The sequence below is a fragment of the Hesperophylax consimilis genome, chromosome 28 (genome assembly GCF_061612785.1).
Source record: "Hesperophylax consimilis isolate HC1 chromosome 28, BYU_Hcon_1.0, whole genome shotgun sequence".
Lineage (NCBI taxonomy): Eukaryota > Metazoa > Arthropoda > Insecta > Trichoptera > Limnephilidae > Hesperophylax > Hesperophylax consimilis.
The window spans coordinates 2,096,136-2,117,250 of record NC_142863.1 but is presented as its reverse complement, the minus strand read 5'-3'; the positions used below and the strand labels follow the sequence as shown (position 1 = coordinate 2,117,250).

Sequence of the window (21,115 nt, the reverse complement as noted above, 5' to 3'; positions counted from 1 at the left end):
GGAAATTTCTAAAGTCGCATATATTTAAAAAAATAATAATTTTAGCATGTAAACAAATGTACAATTTTTTTTAAACAAACAAATGTTCAATTTTTAGAAAAAAATTAAAAATGCAAGCACACTACACATTATCCAGAATATTCCAGTGATATCTTTTGGTATTCAATAGAAGCTTAATTTATTTTAGCAGATTGCTAGAATATAAAAATAAAAAATTTGATTCATAAAAATCACCTACCCAAATTTGGATAACTATCGATGAATTTAAGTAGCTTTTTTGCAAGGGCATCAGTGGTACTACCTAAATTTGGGTAGCAATCGCTCAAGGGCATCAGTGGTATTACCGAAATTTGGGTAGCTATTGCTCAAGGGCGTCAGTGGTCCTACCCAAATTTGGGTAGCTATCACTCAAGGGCGTCAGTGGTACTACCCAAATTTGGGTAGCTATCGCTCAAGGGCGTCAGTGGTACTACCCAAATTTGGGTAGCTATCGCTCAAGGGCGTCAGTGGTCCTACCCAAATTTGGGTAGCTATTGCTCAAGGGCGTCAGTGGTCCTACCCAAATTTGGGTAGCTATCGCTCAAGGGCGTCAGTGGTACTACCCAAATTTGGGTAGCTATCTCTTGAGTGCATAAGTGGAGAACTTTAATGTTCAGTAGTACACATTAACATTATTGTTTTTGGATGTGCCGTATCTTTGCATTGGTTTTGAATTGAATGATCTATTGTTTGTCTTTGCTTTGCTGGATGTTAAGTGCGTTTTGTGCGCTTTTTTCTCTGAAATCATTTTTTTTTGTGTTGTTTTGTTTTATAGGTGTGCCCACTTGCCTTCTCTTTACCTGATATTTACTATTCTTGTGTTTTTCTATGAATAAAATTTAAAATATTTAGCCGCACATTGGGCGCCATTATAAACAAAGTAATATTACATACCTTGAAGAATACTTCCACTCCGTAGATCAGGAAGAAGATGACCACGATGAAGAGCAATACGGCGTAACAGCCGTTGAACACGTGGGTGTAGAAACTCTGCAATAAAAACACACACAAACATATTAACCTCTTTTCTGATCACCCAACAATAATCGGAATCTTTGTGAAAATACAAAAGTGCAATCTCTTACTTAGAGAGGTAATAATGTCATAGTTATAAAAATATAATAAACGTTGCTATGACCGGTCGGTGGCCGAGTTGACATCGCGCTTGGGTCCCACCAAGGCGTAGTGTGTTCAATTCCTCGGCTGGCTAAGTACTCCATCACAACACAAGCAACATTTTTAGCTTACTGTGGTGGTAGTAGGAGATTTTCAAATATTGTCAGGTTATTCGTAACTCAGGAATGTTTGTCTTTCTTTAAACAAAAAAAAAAGTTGCATTGTTTCAAAGTCTATCACATTTGACGGCAATCAAATCGACAATCATCACCATCTAGAATTTTTGACAACTGAACGGTTCTCCTAAAACAAAGATTATTTGACCAGTTTAAAATATTTTTATTTAAGTTTATATTATTAATGTACAAAACAGAGGGTTGACAAAATAAATTAAAAATAATGACTACCAACTGTGCAATAAAGGTCTATGTAAACATACAACAAAAACTCCCTTACTAATAAACGTGTTTGAAATTTTACACGACTGATAAACAAACCATTTACTCTACATTAATGGTTGTTTATCAATTGTGCAAAATTTAAAACACGTTTGTAAGTAAGGCCCTAAGCATGTAAAAAACAACTGATTCAAGTTAAAATAAGATATTAAACTAATTTAGTAAAGTTCTGGGGGCTTTTGCTAAATATGTCATATATATCAATAGAAGCCTCACTTATAAAAGTGTTTTAAATTTTACACAACTGATAAAAAAAACTATTTTTTTAAATTTTATTTTATACACTAACCCCACACAAGAAGCCCTAAGGAAAATAATTTCCCTTGGGGCTTATATCATCTTTAGGGATGCTGTGTGGAGGGTCTTTTTAAGGAAAGCAAGTTCTGGGAAGGAAAAATGTATGTGGATTGGATAGGAATCTAGGAATCAGTGTGTCTAGGAGTGACGGATGTATAAATCTATCACTCCCACTATGGCGCAAGGCGATGGGTCAAGAGAGACGAGTTGGAGAGGCCAAAGGGTCTCCCCAAAGCAGCCTCTTCCAATCTGGCACGGCACACAGCTGGTGAGCAGGCGCATCCTGAACACACCTCACCCGATGAACCCGGGCACCCCTGCTAAGTCACCAAACATAGCGAACCACATGGGGTGACCTATGGCAGAGATGTTGGTTATCTAATAAATGGTTCCCGGGGCAGCGGGTAAAGGGAATTTAGTAAAGTTCTAGTTTAAATATGTTTGGAATCTTGCTACTAAACAAAGAGTAATTCTGCTAATAGTTTTTCTTCAAAGATGATTAATGATTATAATGTGATGTTCCTTCACGTCATATCAACATGAATTCAATCCAGCTTTAACGGTCTACAGACAACCTAGAATGGCAATGCAGATTTCCTAGAAGCACAATGTACATCTATACCAACAACTTACTATCATAATATTGACTCTGTAATGAATAGATGTTTAGTATTTCAAATGATGCTGGAATCAGGCGGACATTCAACCAACACAATCTAATTGTTTCAGAATCTGATGTGCTGTCATCAAAACACACAATCAAAATTGCAGCAATCCTAAATTGAATATTGCATTATAAGTATTTGCATTCCCTCATTACTGCAGAGCTTCGATAATGTTGACTGAAGATTGCATCCAGAGCCTTGCTTGACTCCTTCCCAAGGCTCGACAAGAGATCTTAGATTTGAATATTAACAAGGAATGTTAAATATTATTTGGGCTCCCTTGGTATTACAGCTATGACAATGACGTTTGCTGAAGAGTGCATCCATGGATTAGCTTTCCTTCAAAGAAAGACTTAACAAGAGATCTAAGAATTGAATATTACAACTTACAACAAGGAATGTTGAATATTATTTGGGCTCCCTTGTTATTGCGGCAGTTTGATGTTTGCTGAAGAATGCTTCCAGAGCTTTGCTTTCCTTCAAGGAAAGACTCAACAAGAGATCTTAGAATTGAATATGTATTATTTGGACTCCTTTGTTATTGCAGCGCTTTGATAATAAATTTTGCTGAATGGTGCATTCATGGATTAGCTTCCTTTCAAAGAAAAAACAAGATATCCTAGAATGTAACATTGCAATAAGGAGTGTGGAATATTATTTGTACTCCCTTGTTGCTGCAGCGCTTCGATAATGTTTCACCCAGAGATTTCCTTATCTTTAAGTAAAGACTCAATAAGAGATCCTAGAATTGAACATTATAATAAGAAAGGTGGAATATTATTTTGGCTCCCTTGCTATTGCGGCGCTTCGATAGTTTTTGATGAAGGCTGTATCCAGAGATTTGCTTCCATATAGCGTCCCTAATTGTTAATCTGAAGTAGTGTTGTGTAGGGCACGATTACAAAATGAGTATGAGTTACTCAAATACGGAAATGAGTGTTTGTATGGGACGTCTGTAGAGCATCTTGTATGATGTCCTCAAAAGTAATCTGAAGGTAAATGGGAAGAGGAATAGGAAGTTGGTGATGTGGCTACCCGGCTATTCAGATCTGCTCGCCTACCTTGGTCTCTGTGGAGGTATCAGCGAGGGTTGTGGTGACCACCTCGGCGGCCAGGAGTGTGTAGCTGATGATGTTGAAGGTCAGGAAGCCGAGGAAGGACTTGGACAGGAACTGTGGTCGTTCCCAGCGCACGTCTCGTAGGTGGAAAACCTGAAACAAACAAACAATTGCTTTAAAAGCAGCTCACTTGTCGTTGATGCCACTTCTCACCAGGCTGCCAACACGGACAAAACTTACAATTTATTAAGAATCTCTTCAAATTATTCGTATTCCGGTTAAAAACGGGACTGCAGGCCTTTAACGAATGAATTGACAGGTTGTAAGTAAAACACGAATGTGTTATGGCGATGTCGGAACGCGTGTTTAAAAAAATTCTAATACAGGGTTTTCCAATAAGAGGTGTTATTTTGAATAGCCCGCTATTTCGGTAGATGTTACTTTTGAAGCTGTCATTTTTGACATTTGAAAAGTAGAACCTACGCCATTAATAAAAATGGAACGATAAACGCTTCAACAACGCATTGAAATTATTAAAATTCACTTGAGTGAATCAAATGCAAATCATCTTGAGTGATGAGGCCGATTTCCACCTCGGTGGCTTCGTCAACAAGCAAAATTGTCGCATCTGGGGCTCGGAAAAACCAAGAGTTATTGTTGAAAAGCCTTTTTATCCTAAACGTGTGACTGTTTGGTGCGGTTTATGATCCGGCGGAGTCATTGGACCTTACTTTTTCGAAAATGAGGCTGGAGCAACAGTTACGGTGAATGGATTGCGCTATAGAGAGATGATTAATGATTTTTTATGGCCGGAATTGGATGGTATTGATCTGGACAACGTTTACTTTCAACAAGACGGCGCTACGTGCCACACAAGCAACGAAACCATTGATCTTTTACGATTGAATATCAAAATATCATCTCTTATTGGAAAATCCTGTATATTCTCATTTCTACATAGTGCGTTTATCATGAGTATGGCCCCTTGTCAAAATCGGTAGACGCCTGGGTCCTGGGTAGTTGGGTAGTTAGGTAGGAGATTACTGCAATTATATTTGGATGATTTGTGTTGGTGAGGCCTCGATCAGCGCCTTTGTGGACTGCTCCAATTGCGTCCGCATAGGCCCGGCCCTGCCTGTCCTAACCTAACCCAACCCAACCCCTAGGTATAGAAATCTTTAAAATTATATACCAAAAGTCCGCCCATAGACAGAGAAAACTTTTTAAAAATACTGAATGCTGTAGAAATGAAAACCCTGAGGCGTATGTGTGCTAAAACCATGCATGATCGTGTGAGAAATCTGGATATCCGCGAAGAATGCAAGGCTGCTATAAGCGTAATGAATAAAATTACTAATGGGACGCTTAGATGGTTTGGGCATGTAGAGCGAACGAAAGGAATCTAAGGAGAATTTATGAAGTCGGGGAAGCTCGAGGAAGACGAGAGATCAAGCGAGTCTGGCAATGTAAGAGTCAGAATAATAGAGTAGATATGTATGAGACGATGTATGAATGAGAATGAGGCAAGGAGTGTGTGCCAAGACCGAGTTATTTGACGGTCCGTCATCTCTGCTAACCCTCGATGGTTAATTAGTTAGTTTGTTAAGACACGATTTTAAATAGTTCACTTCAGGTAAAAAGAATCTCATTGGAATAACTAAATTTTCTTAGAAAAACCACAAGGACAAATACCCAAAGCGTTTTTTTATTATTTTTCTTTCGTATTTTAGATTTTTTACAGATAATACGGTCCGGACGCAAACAATTTTATTATTGCTATGCAATGAATGCATCCTCAAAAATGGACAATCTTCATTTCCCAATTTAATCACGTAAAAGTACTTGTTGGCCGTTTACGTCATTTGTTATTTAAATTGGTAAATTGGTACAATAAAAAGGCGTGCGGTGTAGAACACGACAACCTATACATCCTTGAGTAAGGCTTCCACTAAATCCACTGAATAGACAATTCCAAGCTCCTCGACAAAACAGAACATTGAAGAAAAGTGAAGAAAAATAACAAAATAATAACCTAACCTAACAAAAACTTTATCTTTTAGGGTAAACCGTAACGTACGTTATGCTACGTATACATCCGCGAGCCGAACTGCCGAACTGAACCTCAACTTATGGGAAAGAAACGAAGCAACCGCAAATGGCGCGAAACGTCGCTTGCAGTTGATTCGTTCCTTTCCCGTAATTCGTGGTACGGTTCGCGTTTCGGTTCGCATATGTACACGTACCCAGCGGCGTAGCTACCTAGGGGCCACGCGGGGCAGTGCCCCGGGGCCCTCAAGCTCAGGGGGCCCTCGAATCCTTATCAGAAATCTCGATGGAACTGAACTTTTGGAAATTTCTCCCATTTTCAAAATAAATATGACAGGTTGCAACTTGCAACCCCACTTTAATCATGACAAATCAGTTGAGCGAAATTCAAAAGTTATGCCTAGGGAATTCCCCTAAATTCAGCTAAATTCAGGAAACAACATCAAACGTTGGGATCTACTGTCAAAATTCACCAGCGAATCGGACACCACTCTAAAAAAACTAAATTAGACTAGATGGTCCACTAGGGTCAATACGATATCTGCAATAAAACTTCGTTATTTTGATATTATCAAAGCATTATCAGAAATGGTTCTAAAGAGTCCTAATAAAGAGGAGCGTAGTGAAGCAGGGAGTATTAAAACAAAAATGCTAAATTTCGAGTTCGTGTTGCTTTGCGAATTCACGCACAGTGTATTGAACGACATCAATTATGCATCCAAAACTTTACAAAAATGCGACATCAATTTGGGCGAGGCGAGTAAAGTTTTAGCAGAGACCAAAGCAAAGTTGCAAATTTATAGAAATGATTTCGAATTATTCAAGTGCAAAGCCAGTGAAACTGCAAAAAATATGGTATTGATACCCATTTTCAAGAAAAAAGGCAAAGAAAAGTTAAAAAAACATTTTGATGAATTAGCTGCTGATCACCGATTTCCAAGCCGAGAAAAAATATTTAAAATTGAGATTTTCAATAATGTACTACACACAGTAATATCTCAATTAGATACACGTTTTATTGGTATGAGTGCAGTCTGTCATATATTCGATTTTCTAACACCAACATTTTTATTACATGTTGATGAAGCAACTTTATTACAAAAGTGTGACGAATTCATATTCAGATATAATAGGCCCTAGTTTTTCACTTCAATTTATTAATATTTACCATCTAGTTTTACCTCAACTAACTCAAGCATGGACTGTTCACCAATTATGTAAGGAAATAATGAGCAAATATGGAGTGCTAGAATGCGACCTAACGGAAGTATTTACAGCAATGTTATTATTCTTTACAATTCCTGCCCTATTCTGTAGCAGCTGAAAGGTCATTTAGCAAATTAAAAATAGTAAAAAATTATTTAAGAAATAAGATGGGCCAAACTCGACTCCGACATTTATCGCTAATAGTAATTGAAAACAAAACCGCATCAAGCCTGGATTTAAACGAAGTCATTGATACTTTTGCGAAAACTAAAGCTAGGAAAAAATTGTAAATATAATTGTTATTTAGTCAGTTCGTAGGCCCGACCTTTATATAATAAACCCTCGAATCTTCTCTATTTCGTTTTATTAGCCAAACCTACACCAAGAATTAATTGTAATTTATGTTGTTACTGTTTAATATTTTTATTACCTGCCCTGCAGTCTGCAGTGCACAAAAAAGAGCTTAAGTAGCTTAGCATTTTTAAAGTGTTTGTATATTTCATATTTTTATTTGATAAAACCTAATCAGTTTACATAGCAGTGGGGCCCCATTTTTTAATTTGCCCCAGGGCCCTTGGTTACCTAGCTACGCCACTGCACGTACCCTTATAATCTACGCATTCATAGACGTCGCTTATTTAACCTATATTAATAAAAATGTTAATGTTCAATTGTTCAGAATCTTAAATTTCCGAAAGTTATTCAGCGATTTGCTTTGAAATTTTTAGACAACGAATACGCGTGTGTTTATAGATATATACCTATATTATATAGACGTCACCTGTGACAGGTAAAATTTTAAAACTAGCGCCATCTGTTGGACGTAAAAGCAAAACGCGCTATTGTATCTCTATCCGCAGACAGACTGAGCCACAGAAACGCGTGGCGGGGTACAGCTAGTTTTTTTATAAAAATACACTTTTTGCAAGTTATGCTTTGCATTATTAAGACGAATTATTGGTTTGCGCCCGTACATATGCAATATGAATATGAATAAATAGTTTAGTCTGTATAATAACTCAATTATTTTAAGAAAGTTTTACAAATACCATATTATATCGGTGATTCAATCCGATAGGTGAAGATATTTGAAAATAATTTCGACTTCAATTTTGACCAGTAAAAAAACATTGAGCTTTGTTCGGACACACTGACACGCTCGCGACACACTTCTACTCTTCAGTGGCACTGAATCCTTCGATTAAGGATTCATTATTCTGCCGAATAAATTAAAATCGAATATCTCGAGATGCACATCCCAATTATTATGCCCACCGCCTGCACCAAAAAAATATTTAGATAAGTAACAAATCCACAAAATCTACACGGGTTTTTCTGCAGACTACTAAATTAAGTAGACTCGTTGTCGGTGACAATGCATTCTATCAATAATTATGGCTCCGTCGAAGCCAGTCAGGTTAGCCTCATAGAAGCTGGGTGTACTGTACAAGAACCGCAGATACTGCAGATAGTACACAACTGCTGGTCCTGTACAATTCGCAAGTGCGCCCACTATTGAATTTGGCAGCCACCTCTGGTCTGGAGCCCCAAAATACCTGAAAAAACATCCGTTTGACAGATTCCCCTATCTTAATTTTAAGCCCACGCATACCTAATTTCCACCGATTTATAACAAGTTCATCGTTAACTCTTTAAGTTTTTAAGTTCCAAAAATTATATATGCTATTTTTGAAGATAATATCTATACATTTGTAATGCCGAAAAACATTTCGGCGTTTTAAAATTAACGAATTATATGAAATTCCCTCGATAGAAAAAAATCGCAAAGTAAGCATGAAAATTATTAAAAACACATTTTGTTCTGTTATTCAATATTTTATAGGCATGAAAAAATTCAGTGTATCATTAAATGCAACTAAAGCATTTGTCGTGATATTTTAGTTCTATTTCAAACAAGACGTGTTTTATTAAATATTTTCACCGTTTTCGCTTAATTATTAGCGCGCTCCCTCTAACATTGACTTTTCTCTACTTTATATAAATATAATATGAATGTATTTTATATATAACCCTTCAGGAACAAATTGTCTAAATAATAGTAAAAACTCTATCAATATCCAACACATAACTAAGCGACAGACGCACAAACAGACAGACGCGTATATTTTATACTATTTAAATATGATATAGTGGTGTTTGGATTTGCACTTAAAAATTTTACACTGTTTGGTAGACGGAAACATTAGCATATTATTATTACATTATTATAAAACACGTTGGAGTTAATATCGCATGTTTACGAGCCTTTGGAGGTAGTTATGGTGTTATGGTAATATTAGGTATACAGGATGTACGATGAATCAGATACAGCGTGAACAGTGTGTATCCCTACCAGAGGAAGCTACAAGGCAAAAATGTGTATATTCTTGGTATACCTTATATCGTAGATAATAGGAAGAGTCACCCATTCATAGCATTGGCGATATTATCGCGAATTAAAGCGATTAATGGTGTTTTTAGCGATAATAAAAAATATTTTTTAGTCGCTATAATCTTGTATTGACAGATCGTAGAACGAACATGACACACTCTACTGTAGGAACATGTGCCATGTTGAGATTCAATCAATAATACAATAAACATGTTTCAAGTGATATTACTAATTTAATTGTTTTTCCTCTCTTGCCGACTCCCATTCCTTGACGTTATCCTATTTAGCTATAAACGTTATGAAAACACAAAAGTAAAGCTATAAAAGTAATATAATAATAAATAATAAATGCTATATTTCTTAAAAATTAAAGCTAGTAATAGGCATTAAAATCGCTTGATAAACAGAGTCTAGTAACGTTCGATTTCAAGCAAAAAACTGGTTTTTATTTAAATTGTAAATAGTTTTATAAGAAAGCAAAAAAGTTAGTCAAGTGAAACTATCACAAATAATCTTAGCTATAATACTGTATTTTTTATTGTTTCCTTTACGCGTTCAAACATTTCTATTGAAAAAAAATTGTAGTTTACATCTATATTTCTTATTGAGTGATTTATATTTTTTATTTGTATTCTACTCAAGCGAAACGATAGGAAAACCTTCAATTTATCTAAAGCATATTTTTTGGTATTCATAATATACACCAATTCGTTATAAAGATTAATTAAAATAGTGATTTGGCATTAAGCTTCGCCTCAATGCTTATTTAGAGTTTTTAAAAGTTTACAATCATGAAGCACATTTTTTAAAAACATGTTAGGTTGGTAAGTTTTTAGATTCTCACGGCCAAAAGCATTTTTGTTGTTTGTTTTTGGGGTGTTATGCCGTGTTGAATAGAAGAAAAAAAAAAGAAGGAGTTAGCGCAACACGGCATAACACCCCAAAAACAAACAACAAAAAACATGTTAGGTTGTTTTTTCATACAAAAACATTTTTCCCATCAATATACCTGCCGCCCTGTTGGGGTGACTAAAACTTTTCCCATATACTTAGATAGTTCACAATAAAATTATTATCTATTTAAAAGCTTAAAAGTGTTTAATTTGGGGAAATATGGGGTGCAATAACTGCACAGTAATAATCCTTCTCAAGTATCCACAGATTATTTCAAATAAAAATTAGTGTGAGTTATGAGTTACGACCACTCAATTACAATAATTTTATATACGATCATTTGTTTATGACTTTACCTATAACCTTTCAAAATTATTGGAACCGATATGACGAGAATTCTGACTATCCGTGATTTTTCACGGGTCTGCGCTAGTTACCAGTGGCGGCTCGTGAAAGTACTAGAGTGCTAATATCACAAAAAAGGCTTTATTGATGTTGTAGCTGAAAATATTCTTTTTTGGCGCACGGCCAAACTTAAATTTCCTGAAAATCTTTATATAAAAAAACCATATTCAGCTACAACATCAGTAATGCTATTTTTTGTAATTTCAAACTCTAGTACCTACACCAAAAATTCACCAGCCGCCACTGCTAGTTACCTACTTGTTTCGTTACCCTTATTATTATTAATTTTTGTACATACCTACTAAGGACGTGATATTTATTATTTATTAGAAATTATTAGTAATACAGATATATATATTTTTTTTAAACATGTATGTAAAAGCTTCCTTACATACAACAGTATCAACGCTACACTTCGCCAATGCGATACCTAAAGTTCTGGTCGTAACCTCGTTACGTGTCTGCTAGGAACTACTGTACAGTGTACATGCGTCGTATAAACTTTCAACCCAGATAGTATTATTGCAGGTATTCTTGTTTCGGCGGCCCCCAAAGTGTCAGTCAGTCTTTAGGGGCCACGGGCCCGTCGAAGGTTAACTACAACTTGAACAATGATACACATGATACGAGCGCGTTCATCAACAACATTAAATTAAAGCCGTGCAATTGACTGAATAACAACAATATTTGGATGATTTTTACAGCGCCGTTTTTGTGAAAAATTTCGTCAAGGATGCTGTACAAACATATAATACTAGATTTCCCCGGCGTTTCCCGGGCTTAAAGCATATTTTTTTCGAAATCAGATAAGGGAAGATAATAAATCAGACAGTAATTTTCCTCTTGTTTTTAAGGTAAAGTGTGCAAAATTTCATCAAGAAATATTAATATTATTTAAAGGGCGGATAAGGGGGAATGGGTGGTTTTTTGAAAGTTCACGTGCATTCCTACATTCCTCTTGTTTTGTAGGTAAAGTGTGCAAAATTTAAATTAGAAATTAATACATGGAAATCATTATAAAAGTGTATTTATGCTAGGGGTAGCAGAAGTTTATGTAGGAAACACATATAACTAACTAACTAACCATCACGCCGTTTCCCCGCAGGGGTAGGCAGAGAGGACGGACCGCCAAACAATTCGGTCTCGGCACACACTCCTTGCCTCATTCACATTCATACATACTCTTCTATTATTCTGACTCTTTTGACATGGCCCGACTCAAGTATTTGATTCACTTGGTCGTGCCATGTCTTCCTCGGGCGTCCCCGACTTCTGCTACCATTCACATTTGCATCGTATATTCTCCTTACACTCCTTTCTTCGCTCATTCGCTCTACATGCCCAAACCATCTGAGCGTCCCTTTCTAGAGCTTACTCATTACGCTTATATCAGCCTTGCACTCTTTGCGGATCTCCACATTTCTCACACGATCGTACATGGTTTTATAACACATACGCCTCAAGGATCTCATTTCTACAACATTCAGTCTGCTTTCATCCTTTCTCTGCCAGTTCCATGCCTCACTTCCATACATCAGGGTAAGTACCAGCACTCCATTGTGCAGCACTTCGCTTCTTTGGACAATGTTCTGTTAGCGCCAACGGTTAATTTGATGGAAAATAACAACATCTACCTCAAATTTCATTAAGTGTCAGCTACACTACTCGCTTCGACGCTTCGACGAAGTCTTCGACGAAGTTAGCCGAAGTTCGAAGTGCGTGCCCACACACTCGTGCAACTTCGCGAGTAACTCAGTCCAACCAGTCAGTGATTGGTTTATTTATGCCGTGACGCTTCGAGTCCTTTGACTCGGGCGCATTTACCGACAACAATCGGAAGTCGGGCGAAGCGAAGCGAATTTGCCCGAAGCGAAGCGAAGTTCGTGCCCACACTATCGTATTCGGTCAACTTCGATCAACTTCGCGAGTAGTGTAGCTGGGATATTATGCTAGTCTCACACGAGGACTGTACTCTAATGCGGTGTTTGACCTCCCCCCCCACGATATAGACCACGCCCAAATACCGCATTTATAGTATAGCCCTCGTGTGAGACTAGTATTAAGCATGTACAGTGAAATAGTGATTTGTTTTTGGGGTATTATGCCGTGATGCGCTACCTCCTTCTTCAGCCAACGGTTCGGACAGCATGGCAGTGTCCATCATCAGGCAAGATGTGTAATTTACATCTGTCCCGATGATGGATGATTTTTATTACAGTGTATATGAATATTTACTGTTATTAGAAGGAATTCAAACATCGTCGGGGTTATTCGCAACCCGGTAATATTTGTCTCTCTCTTAAAAACATTTTTAGCATATTGTGTTATTGATGACCTAAGATCACACATAATAAAATACGTATTTCCTGGTAGAAAAACACGCACTCTTGCTCCAAAGACTTATCATTGAAAAAAATGTACTTATTAATTTTTACGGAATGTCTGTTATGTTCATTGTTTCTGTCATGGGTGTTAATTTTTATTTCTATTGTTGCTCGCGTTTATTCCAAAGTTTTCATCTCGGCATGGTCGTATTTATTAGCGGCTCGTACAAAGAATCATTGTTAATATTACATGTGTACGCTAATATGGAAAATGTGTCCATTTTAAAACATTCATTTATTTATCTGTGAATAATGTTCACAAGGGATTCGTGCAATGCAAACGACCAAGTTTCTTTAGAAAACCGCTGTGTGATATTTTTGTTTGCGTATTCCCAATATTAATTTTGGTTGATGTTAATGGTTTATTAAACTAACAGCAAAGACAATGCAAATCAGTAATTGAAAAATATTTTGCAGTGCAGACCTGTGAAAAGATTGACCGCTATACTTCTTAAGGCGATGCCATACGTAGTAATGCAAAATCATGTGTTTTTGGTTTGAAAATTTGGTCGCCTAGAAATGTTTCAGATGCTTTAATTAAATACTGCGAGTAGAATACATCTGACCTTTGAAATAATCGAGTATTTTTTTTATATAAGTCTTTTTATAAGCCCAGAAAAAAATAATGTAAAGGCCTATGAAAACTGCCATTAAGTTCAAAATCTCCTACTTACGAACACATTTTCGGTTATGATTTTATTGTGTAATGTGGCAAATTAAGTTATTTATAAAATTATCGAAAAAAATTTAATATTTATGCCTCAACATCCACAAAATAAAATAAAGGGCACTTTTTGGCCTTGTTTTTTTTCTTGCATAAATCAAAACAGGCGGATGGTGTTAAGCGGGAATTTAAACCTTATCGCCATCTACGTAAGGGTTGTTATTGATAGCGGCTCAATTTAAAATATTACACGACGTAGTGCATCGCCTTAAGGATGAATGATACTGTCGGAGAATTTATTTGTATTTCCGCTTATCATAAAATTAAAATAAATGGAATATTTATAATATTTAATATTTACAATAATATTTGGCTAATTTATATAGCGCCGTGTTCGTGAGAAATCACCTCAGGGGCGCTGTACAAATATATTTCTTAAATAGTTAACACTAGAACTACTGACTTAAAACTAGTGACTTACGTCTGAGACTTATATCTAGAGACTTACGACTAAGGCCTATAACTACTATCTTAATAAAATATATATTTACATATGTAGAAACTTATAACTAAAATTAACATTAACAATCTAATTTTACAAGCGCCAGAAGAAGGAGGAAGTTCTATTATATTAGGGTGTTTATAAAATTAGTTTTATTATTAGCTGGAAATATATCTTAAATGGATGAATGAAATTAACCGTGGATCTCGCATTTAAATGATTCATCTGCCAACAATTAAACCGATTGACGTGTTATGTTCCCGCTGAACATATCGGAAAACTAAAAACTGTTTTTGAAAGCTGATGAAACACACTTTCAAATTTTATTATTAGAAAAAACATACAATTTTTAAAATATTAAAATTTTGAAATCAAACATAAAAAAATGTTTTTAAAATGGCTCACCTTATATTTTTTGTCTAAACACTGACCTAAAATTACTGATAGTGAAAAAAGAACGTATTATTTATTAGACAAATGTATTATAAACATTACTGGTACCTCACTTGTTTATGGTTTCATATAAAAATATTTTTTTATTTTTTGGAATAACTTTATTTAGTAAAACCTCAAATTGTAATATTTAATTATTGAATACAATATTAGCGATGGTAACATTGTCTTCAATAATTAAATAGATGGTAGCAGTGGTAAAGAGCGGTGTGGAAAGACAAGGGTCCTGGGTTCGAGTCCTAGATGTGACCGTATCCTTTTCCGATTTTTCTGTTTCAGATTTTCGTTCAGAAATCGCTAATATTGTCTTCAATAATTAAAAATAATTATTAAAAAAAACTCAAATTTGGGTCGGAACTTTTGGTTTCATAGAGGTGTACATTTTAATTATTCTGTGGTTAACTTCTAGATTTGAATATAAAGCTTGGCGTTTTCTCTTTCTAACATCGTTTAGTTCTATTTTTCAAATATGACGGTAAGAGAAACGCAACATATGAGCTGTTCCTAAAAGCGAAAAAATCGACTCTATGGGTTGTTCCCTAAACCGAACAAATTAGCCTAAGGAGTTAAAAAAAAATCCACTGCCTAGGATTGAACTGCTGATCAACTGCTTAGAAGGCAACTGTGCTTAACATCACACTACCAACTATTGTAAGAATGGTGGCATAAATTCATTATGTGTAATGAAAATATAATAATTATGTATTTTTTAAATTTTAGAATGTTACGGACTCAAATCTGAAATCATAGACAAATAATAATATGGTACAGTTGTTGTGGGAACCGCATGGACCCGACACACAAGATAGTCGTAATCATGTCAAAAATTACATCAATTTAAAAAGAAGTCTTTATATTAATAAAAAAATAATAACGAATTGAGGAATTTGTCAAATAAATAATATATAAAACGTGCTTTATCAGGAAACGGCCTGCAATCCCGTTTTTAACCGGATTACTTGAATAATAATAATACTTTGAAGAGATTCTTAAGAGGAAGCTACAAGCCAAAAATGTGTATATTCTTGGTATACCTAATATTGTAGGTAATAGGCATTAAAATCGCTTGACAAACGGAGTCGAGAAACGTTCATTTTCAAGCAAAAAACTGGTTTTTATTTATTTTGTAAATAATTTTATAAGAAAGCAAAAAAGTTAATCAAGTGAAAATGTCACAGATAATCTTAGCTATAATACTGAAGTTTTTAAAAGTTGTTTTCTTTACGCGTTCATACATTTCTATTGAAAAAAAATTAGTAGTTTACATTTATATTTTTTATTCAGTAATTTATTTTTTATTTGTATTCTACTAAAGCGAAACGATAAGTAAACCTTCAATTTATCTGAAGCATATTTTTTGGTATTAATAATGTACACCATTTCGTTATAAAGATTAATCAAAATAGTGATTTGGCATTAAGCTTCGCCTTAAATTTCACATGCAGAACTACGTTTCATCATAGTTATTAAATTTTCATTTCGTCAAGAAAGACAGAGCTCGTGCTAAATGGCCTGGACAGTGGTGAAATTGGTTTACATTCCAATATATTTGCAAGGCATTTCTAGTGTATATTATATTCAGTATCGGTTCATCTCCACAGTGGGTGTATCGCCATACGAGGCTCAACAGGCTTGTGAATAAATTAATATAAATAAGCATTTATTAATTTATTTAATAGACATATGCAAAAATTAATAGGTCTCCTATATTGGTATTTATTACAGAATGATCCAACTCAAAAAAGAAACGTTCTCAATGTCACGTAGGTTAATTTGGATCGTAAGTTTTATTAGCAATCAGGAAGATATTGCAAAAAAAACTTATTTTTCGTTTCGACTTATATTATTTGCCTCACGATTGTCAAAATTCAAATTGAGTTGCATTTATTTATTCAAACGCAATATAATGGCTTTTACAATACAGTGATAATCGAATTACAAGCGTACAGTGGTAAACAGGATAATAATAGCAATATATTAAGAGCAATTAATTTGTGAACAAAAACACTATTGCAAGTGATGCAGTTATTAATATAAGTGCTGTAAGACAGTGCAAAATTCAAAAGAAATATATACCAGTGTAACAATAGTAGAACTACTTTATACTAAGCTTGTATAAGAGACCTGTCATAAGTCGAAGTATGAATGTCTATGATAATAGTCAGTAGTGAGTTTATTGTTACACAAAATTAATTGTACTTGGAATAGCTGAGTAGGCATCGCAACTTGGCAAATGACGAAATTAATTATTATTATTAATCACGATTGTAATTTAATGACGAAATGTGAAAATATTAGGATAATACATTAGTATTCACTAAAAGCATATCAGGAAATCCATCAACTCATTCGTTAAGGGCCTGCAATCCCGTTTTTAATCGGATTACGAATAATTAGAAGAGATTCTTAATAAATAAACAATGCTCATTTTTCTTCGTGCAGCATACCTTAATAGGGAATACCATAGTTCGCCTGGTTCCGGAAAGTTGGGGGCAGTTTGATCTCATATGCGGTATTCACATAAAAAGACAACGCTGGACCATTAGGAGTGGAGGAGCCAGGTTCATCTGGACTATTAGTAGGGGTCATAACCTCAGCAATGAGGAAAAAACTTAATAAGAAGCTAAGTTAAGTCGCTGGGTTCCATGATAACTCATCAAAATGACAATTCAACACACCTATAAGTTTTTGTTTCATCAGTTTTCATAACTTTTATAGGTGTGTTGAATTGTCATTTTGATGAGTTATCCGGTCACCAAGTCGCTGGTTGGGTAATATTTTTTAATCTGATACACTTAGGTTTAAAACCGTTTATACCGTATTTCGATAATCGTTAATTATTATAATCTGGTCACCTCTTAATACTTAAAATCAAGGTAGCTAATACGTGTTGCGTGTTTCGAGTATTACAAGATGATAAACTACGAAGAAATGCAAAATCATCTGTTTTTGGTTTGAATATTTATCGCTTAGATGCTTTAATTAAATACTGTGAGTAGAACAAATCTTGGCCTTTGAAATAATCGAGCATTTTTTATAGGTACCGTAAACCGTTCCTACTTTGCACCAATTTTGGCTCCACTTTCATAAATTTTATTGTAAATTGAGAAAGGCGTATTGTACATCTCTTATATTGGTTTGACCGATCAGAAGCACATTTAAGCTTTAGCAAGACAGGAATTTTTTAAAAGTTTAATGGTTTGTTTTGATTTTTTAAAACTTTGTTTTTGGAGCAAAGTAGTTCCTTTGATAAGGGTAACTTTGCTCCACCTTGTTTTTCCTTAAGTTTTACGTTTATTTATGCTATGGAGCAATAAAATACGTTACTTTTTTTACTTTGCGCTATCGGAAAATGACCCAGGATTAAGAAAAATGCAACTATAAATGAAAATCACATATATTTTTGAGAGATTCATCAACATAACTTTGGTTCATAGTAAAAAAATGCTTGGTTAAATTTAAAAATAACTTTCAATGTAATTTTCAACAAAGCAAGACATGGTCCTTTGGTAATCAAGTAGAAAACGCAATAAAATTTCCAAAAAATAACATTTAACATTGCAAATTTATGAGTTAAACCCCCCATAAGTGGTTTAACTCGGGTACAGAGTAAAACTCGCGTCTTCCCATTATTTTTGGTGGATTTATGCATCCCAGGACGTCGCTCCATTTATATATAATTTCGTCTTTAGCTTTTGGCCACTTCCAATTTGTTAATGAACGGGCCATTGCCGAAATAGTGGGCCCATTCCCATCGAATTTTGTTATTACCCCTGGAAACATTTCTCCTTCGTATAAAAACATGACATACCGGCCCACCTCTCTCACAAACGGTTGCAAATCTAGTTGATTTTGGCCTTCGAAAGCATTAGGTGGTTCATTTTCCAAATCAGAAAGTCCTTCAGACGAATCTCTCAATGACATTTTATCACTAGCCTCACTACAACTATGATTGCTACGAGTTTTTCTGGAACTCGTGCTGGGCATGATGTTTACCATTTCCTCAGTCGTTTCCGATAAAATCTGTTGCACAATATTTTCTTCTGGTTCTGTTAGTAATTGCTCTGCAATGCTCATTCCTAACTAACTTTAGCTTTTTATGTCCTTTCTGGCTGATGCCGTTAGTCCATTCGACTCTTTTGTTTTGAAGGTTCTCTAAGAAAGAACTGTTTATGGCCTCTTTATCTATAGGACCAGTACAGGGAAGTCGATCTAAGAGAGGTTGCATATTTAGGGGATAAATTCCTCCATTGGGGTACATTGCTCCAGGAGCATTGTATCCCCAAAAGTATGTGCAAAGAATACCCAATCTCGAAAATATCCTATTATTCCAAAAATATCACACCAAATTAAAAAATATTTTGTCCACAATTAGTTAATGAAATTCCTTATAAAATGAGATAACACTCATCTCTATTCGTCCAAAAAATTCTCAGATGCAAATGGATTTTGACGGAGAACGTAAACCACAGCAAGCTCACACTCAGAGCTCATGACAGAGAATGTCAAAAAAAGTTCGACTTCCGGCAATCTGTCATATTAGTGTTGCCAAAGGAAGAATAGTATTTACCGATTTCACTTTTTAAATGACTAAAATACGCGAGTGCTTCCATCTAGAAAAAGTCAAATCTTTTTATTTTACTGGAGCACAGTTACCTCGCAGGAGCAAAGTAGGAACGTTTTACGGTATTTATAGAGTATCGGGCCTGGAAAAACTGCTTTAAAGATCAAAATCTCCTACTTACGAACTACTTTTCGGTAACGATTTGAAAATGAAATAAAAATACTTTTTCGCGATGTTTTTTTTTCTTGCATAAGTCAAAACAGGCGGCTGGTGTTGAGCGGGAATTCAAACCTTATCGCCATCTACATAAGGAGTGTTATTGTTAGCGGCCGAATTCTTAATGATGCACGACGTGGTATTTTTGGGTGACCGGATAAATCATCACAATGATAATTCATCACATCTTTAAAAAGTTAGGTATATAAAGTCATGGAAAGTGAAGAAGCAAAAACTTTATTAACTGGGTTAAGTAGGTTAGGTTAGGTTAGGTTAAAAAAAATTTCATCATTTCTAATGACTTTATATCACTTTTTAAAAGTGTGTTGAATTGTCACTGTGTTGAGTTATCATGGAACCGTATTTTTGCTGTCCTAATTTAAGTACTTTGACATAAGTAGAACAGCACCAGATTTGATCTTGAGTACAGTGCAATATGGGTGAAATATAAATAAAATAGATGAATTTGTGAACGCCGATCGAAGACATATTGTCACAAATACTATTTGAGCCGGAACAACAGAAGAGAATGTATGAATGTGAAGCAAGGAGTGTATGCCAATACAGAGATCTGTGGCGGTCCATTCTCTCTGCCTTTCCCTGCAATAAAACAGCGTAATGGTTACCTATTTTTAATGTTAGTCAAGCAACCCTTAGATCAGCATCTTCAACAGCCATAGGCAGACTTTCAGTACCCACACGCAATCACAATACCAATTTTGGAGACTGGGCTTTTGCAGTAGCAGGCTCAAAGCTTGGAACAAACTCCCTTCATATTTGCGAACGATCGACAGCTCATCTGAGTTCAGAGCAAAACTAAAGACTCACCTTTTCAACTTGTCGTATTCAGAATAATGACCGTTTTTTCTCAGTAGTATTTCATTGCACAGTCCAGGGGATTTTCTCTTTGACTTTAATGTAATAACCATTTATTATGCGTAAACTATTTTATACCTTACCACTGACACCACGGGCAGAAATCATAACAATCTATATTTGTAAACGTAAATATATATGTTAGTCGTAAATCTCTAGTTCAAGCCGTGGTTGTAAATCATATTATAGCGGTATTGTATAAATACCCACTTGGTCATAAAAATATGCGTAGTTAAAAGTCTCAGTTGTAAATCACTCGATATTAATCTTAGTTAGAAGCCACTAGTATGAAACTTAGTTATAAGTCTATGTGATAGGAATAAATTAAATGCATAAATGAAGTTGTTAAGCGCCCTTGAGATGATTTTCTCACGAAAACGGCGCTATACAAATAATCCAATCATTATGATTATTATTTGATAATTAGTACGTTCGAGATACTCTAAGTGCAATATTCATTATTTTTAATAGAGGTAACTAACCACTCTAACAATTTTATTTATGGAAACATAAATAAATTATTTTCTTAAATAGACGTAGATATATAATTGTTCCAAATAAAAAATTTAAGTTATTGAAAAAGCACTAACCTAAAATTGTCCAAAGAAGCGAAGCTAGCAGTTCACAATGTAATAATAATAATATTTGGATGATTTATATAGAGCCGTTTTTGTGCAAAATCACCTCAAGGGTGCTGCACAAACATATAATACACTTCTTCAATGATCTACTAACTATATATGGAGATAATATACAGTACCATACTTACCTGGTAGGTCACTTGAGATTAACACTTAATTAACATTAACTAATTGTTTATTAGCGGCATTTATATACAGGATTTAGGACATAATTGTAAAATTGGATATAATTGGATTTT

General features: G+C 35.0%; 1 protein-coding gene across 2 annotated transcripts in view; it reads right to left on the bottom strand.

Annotated features, from left to right (window-relative positions):
- Window positions 1–21,115, bottom strand: part of LOC149410014 (uncharacterized) — a 139,261-nt gene that overhangs the window by 20,556 nt on the left and 97,590 nt on the right. For both annotated transcript variants that reach the window (XM_089648780.1, XM_089648781.1), the window contains exons 5-6: window positions 3,637–3,786; window positions 934–1,029 (exon numbers count right to left, since the gene is read on the bottom strand). In XM_089648780.1, the coding sequence (XP_089504906.1) occupies window positions 934–1,029; window positions 3,637–3,786 (246 nt within the window). The remainder of the gene's footprint in view (window positions 1–933; window positions 1,030–3,636; window positions 3,787–21,115) is intronic.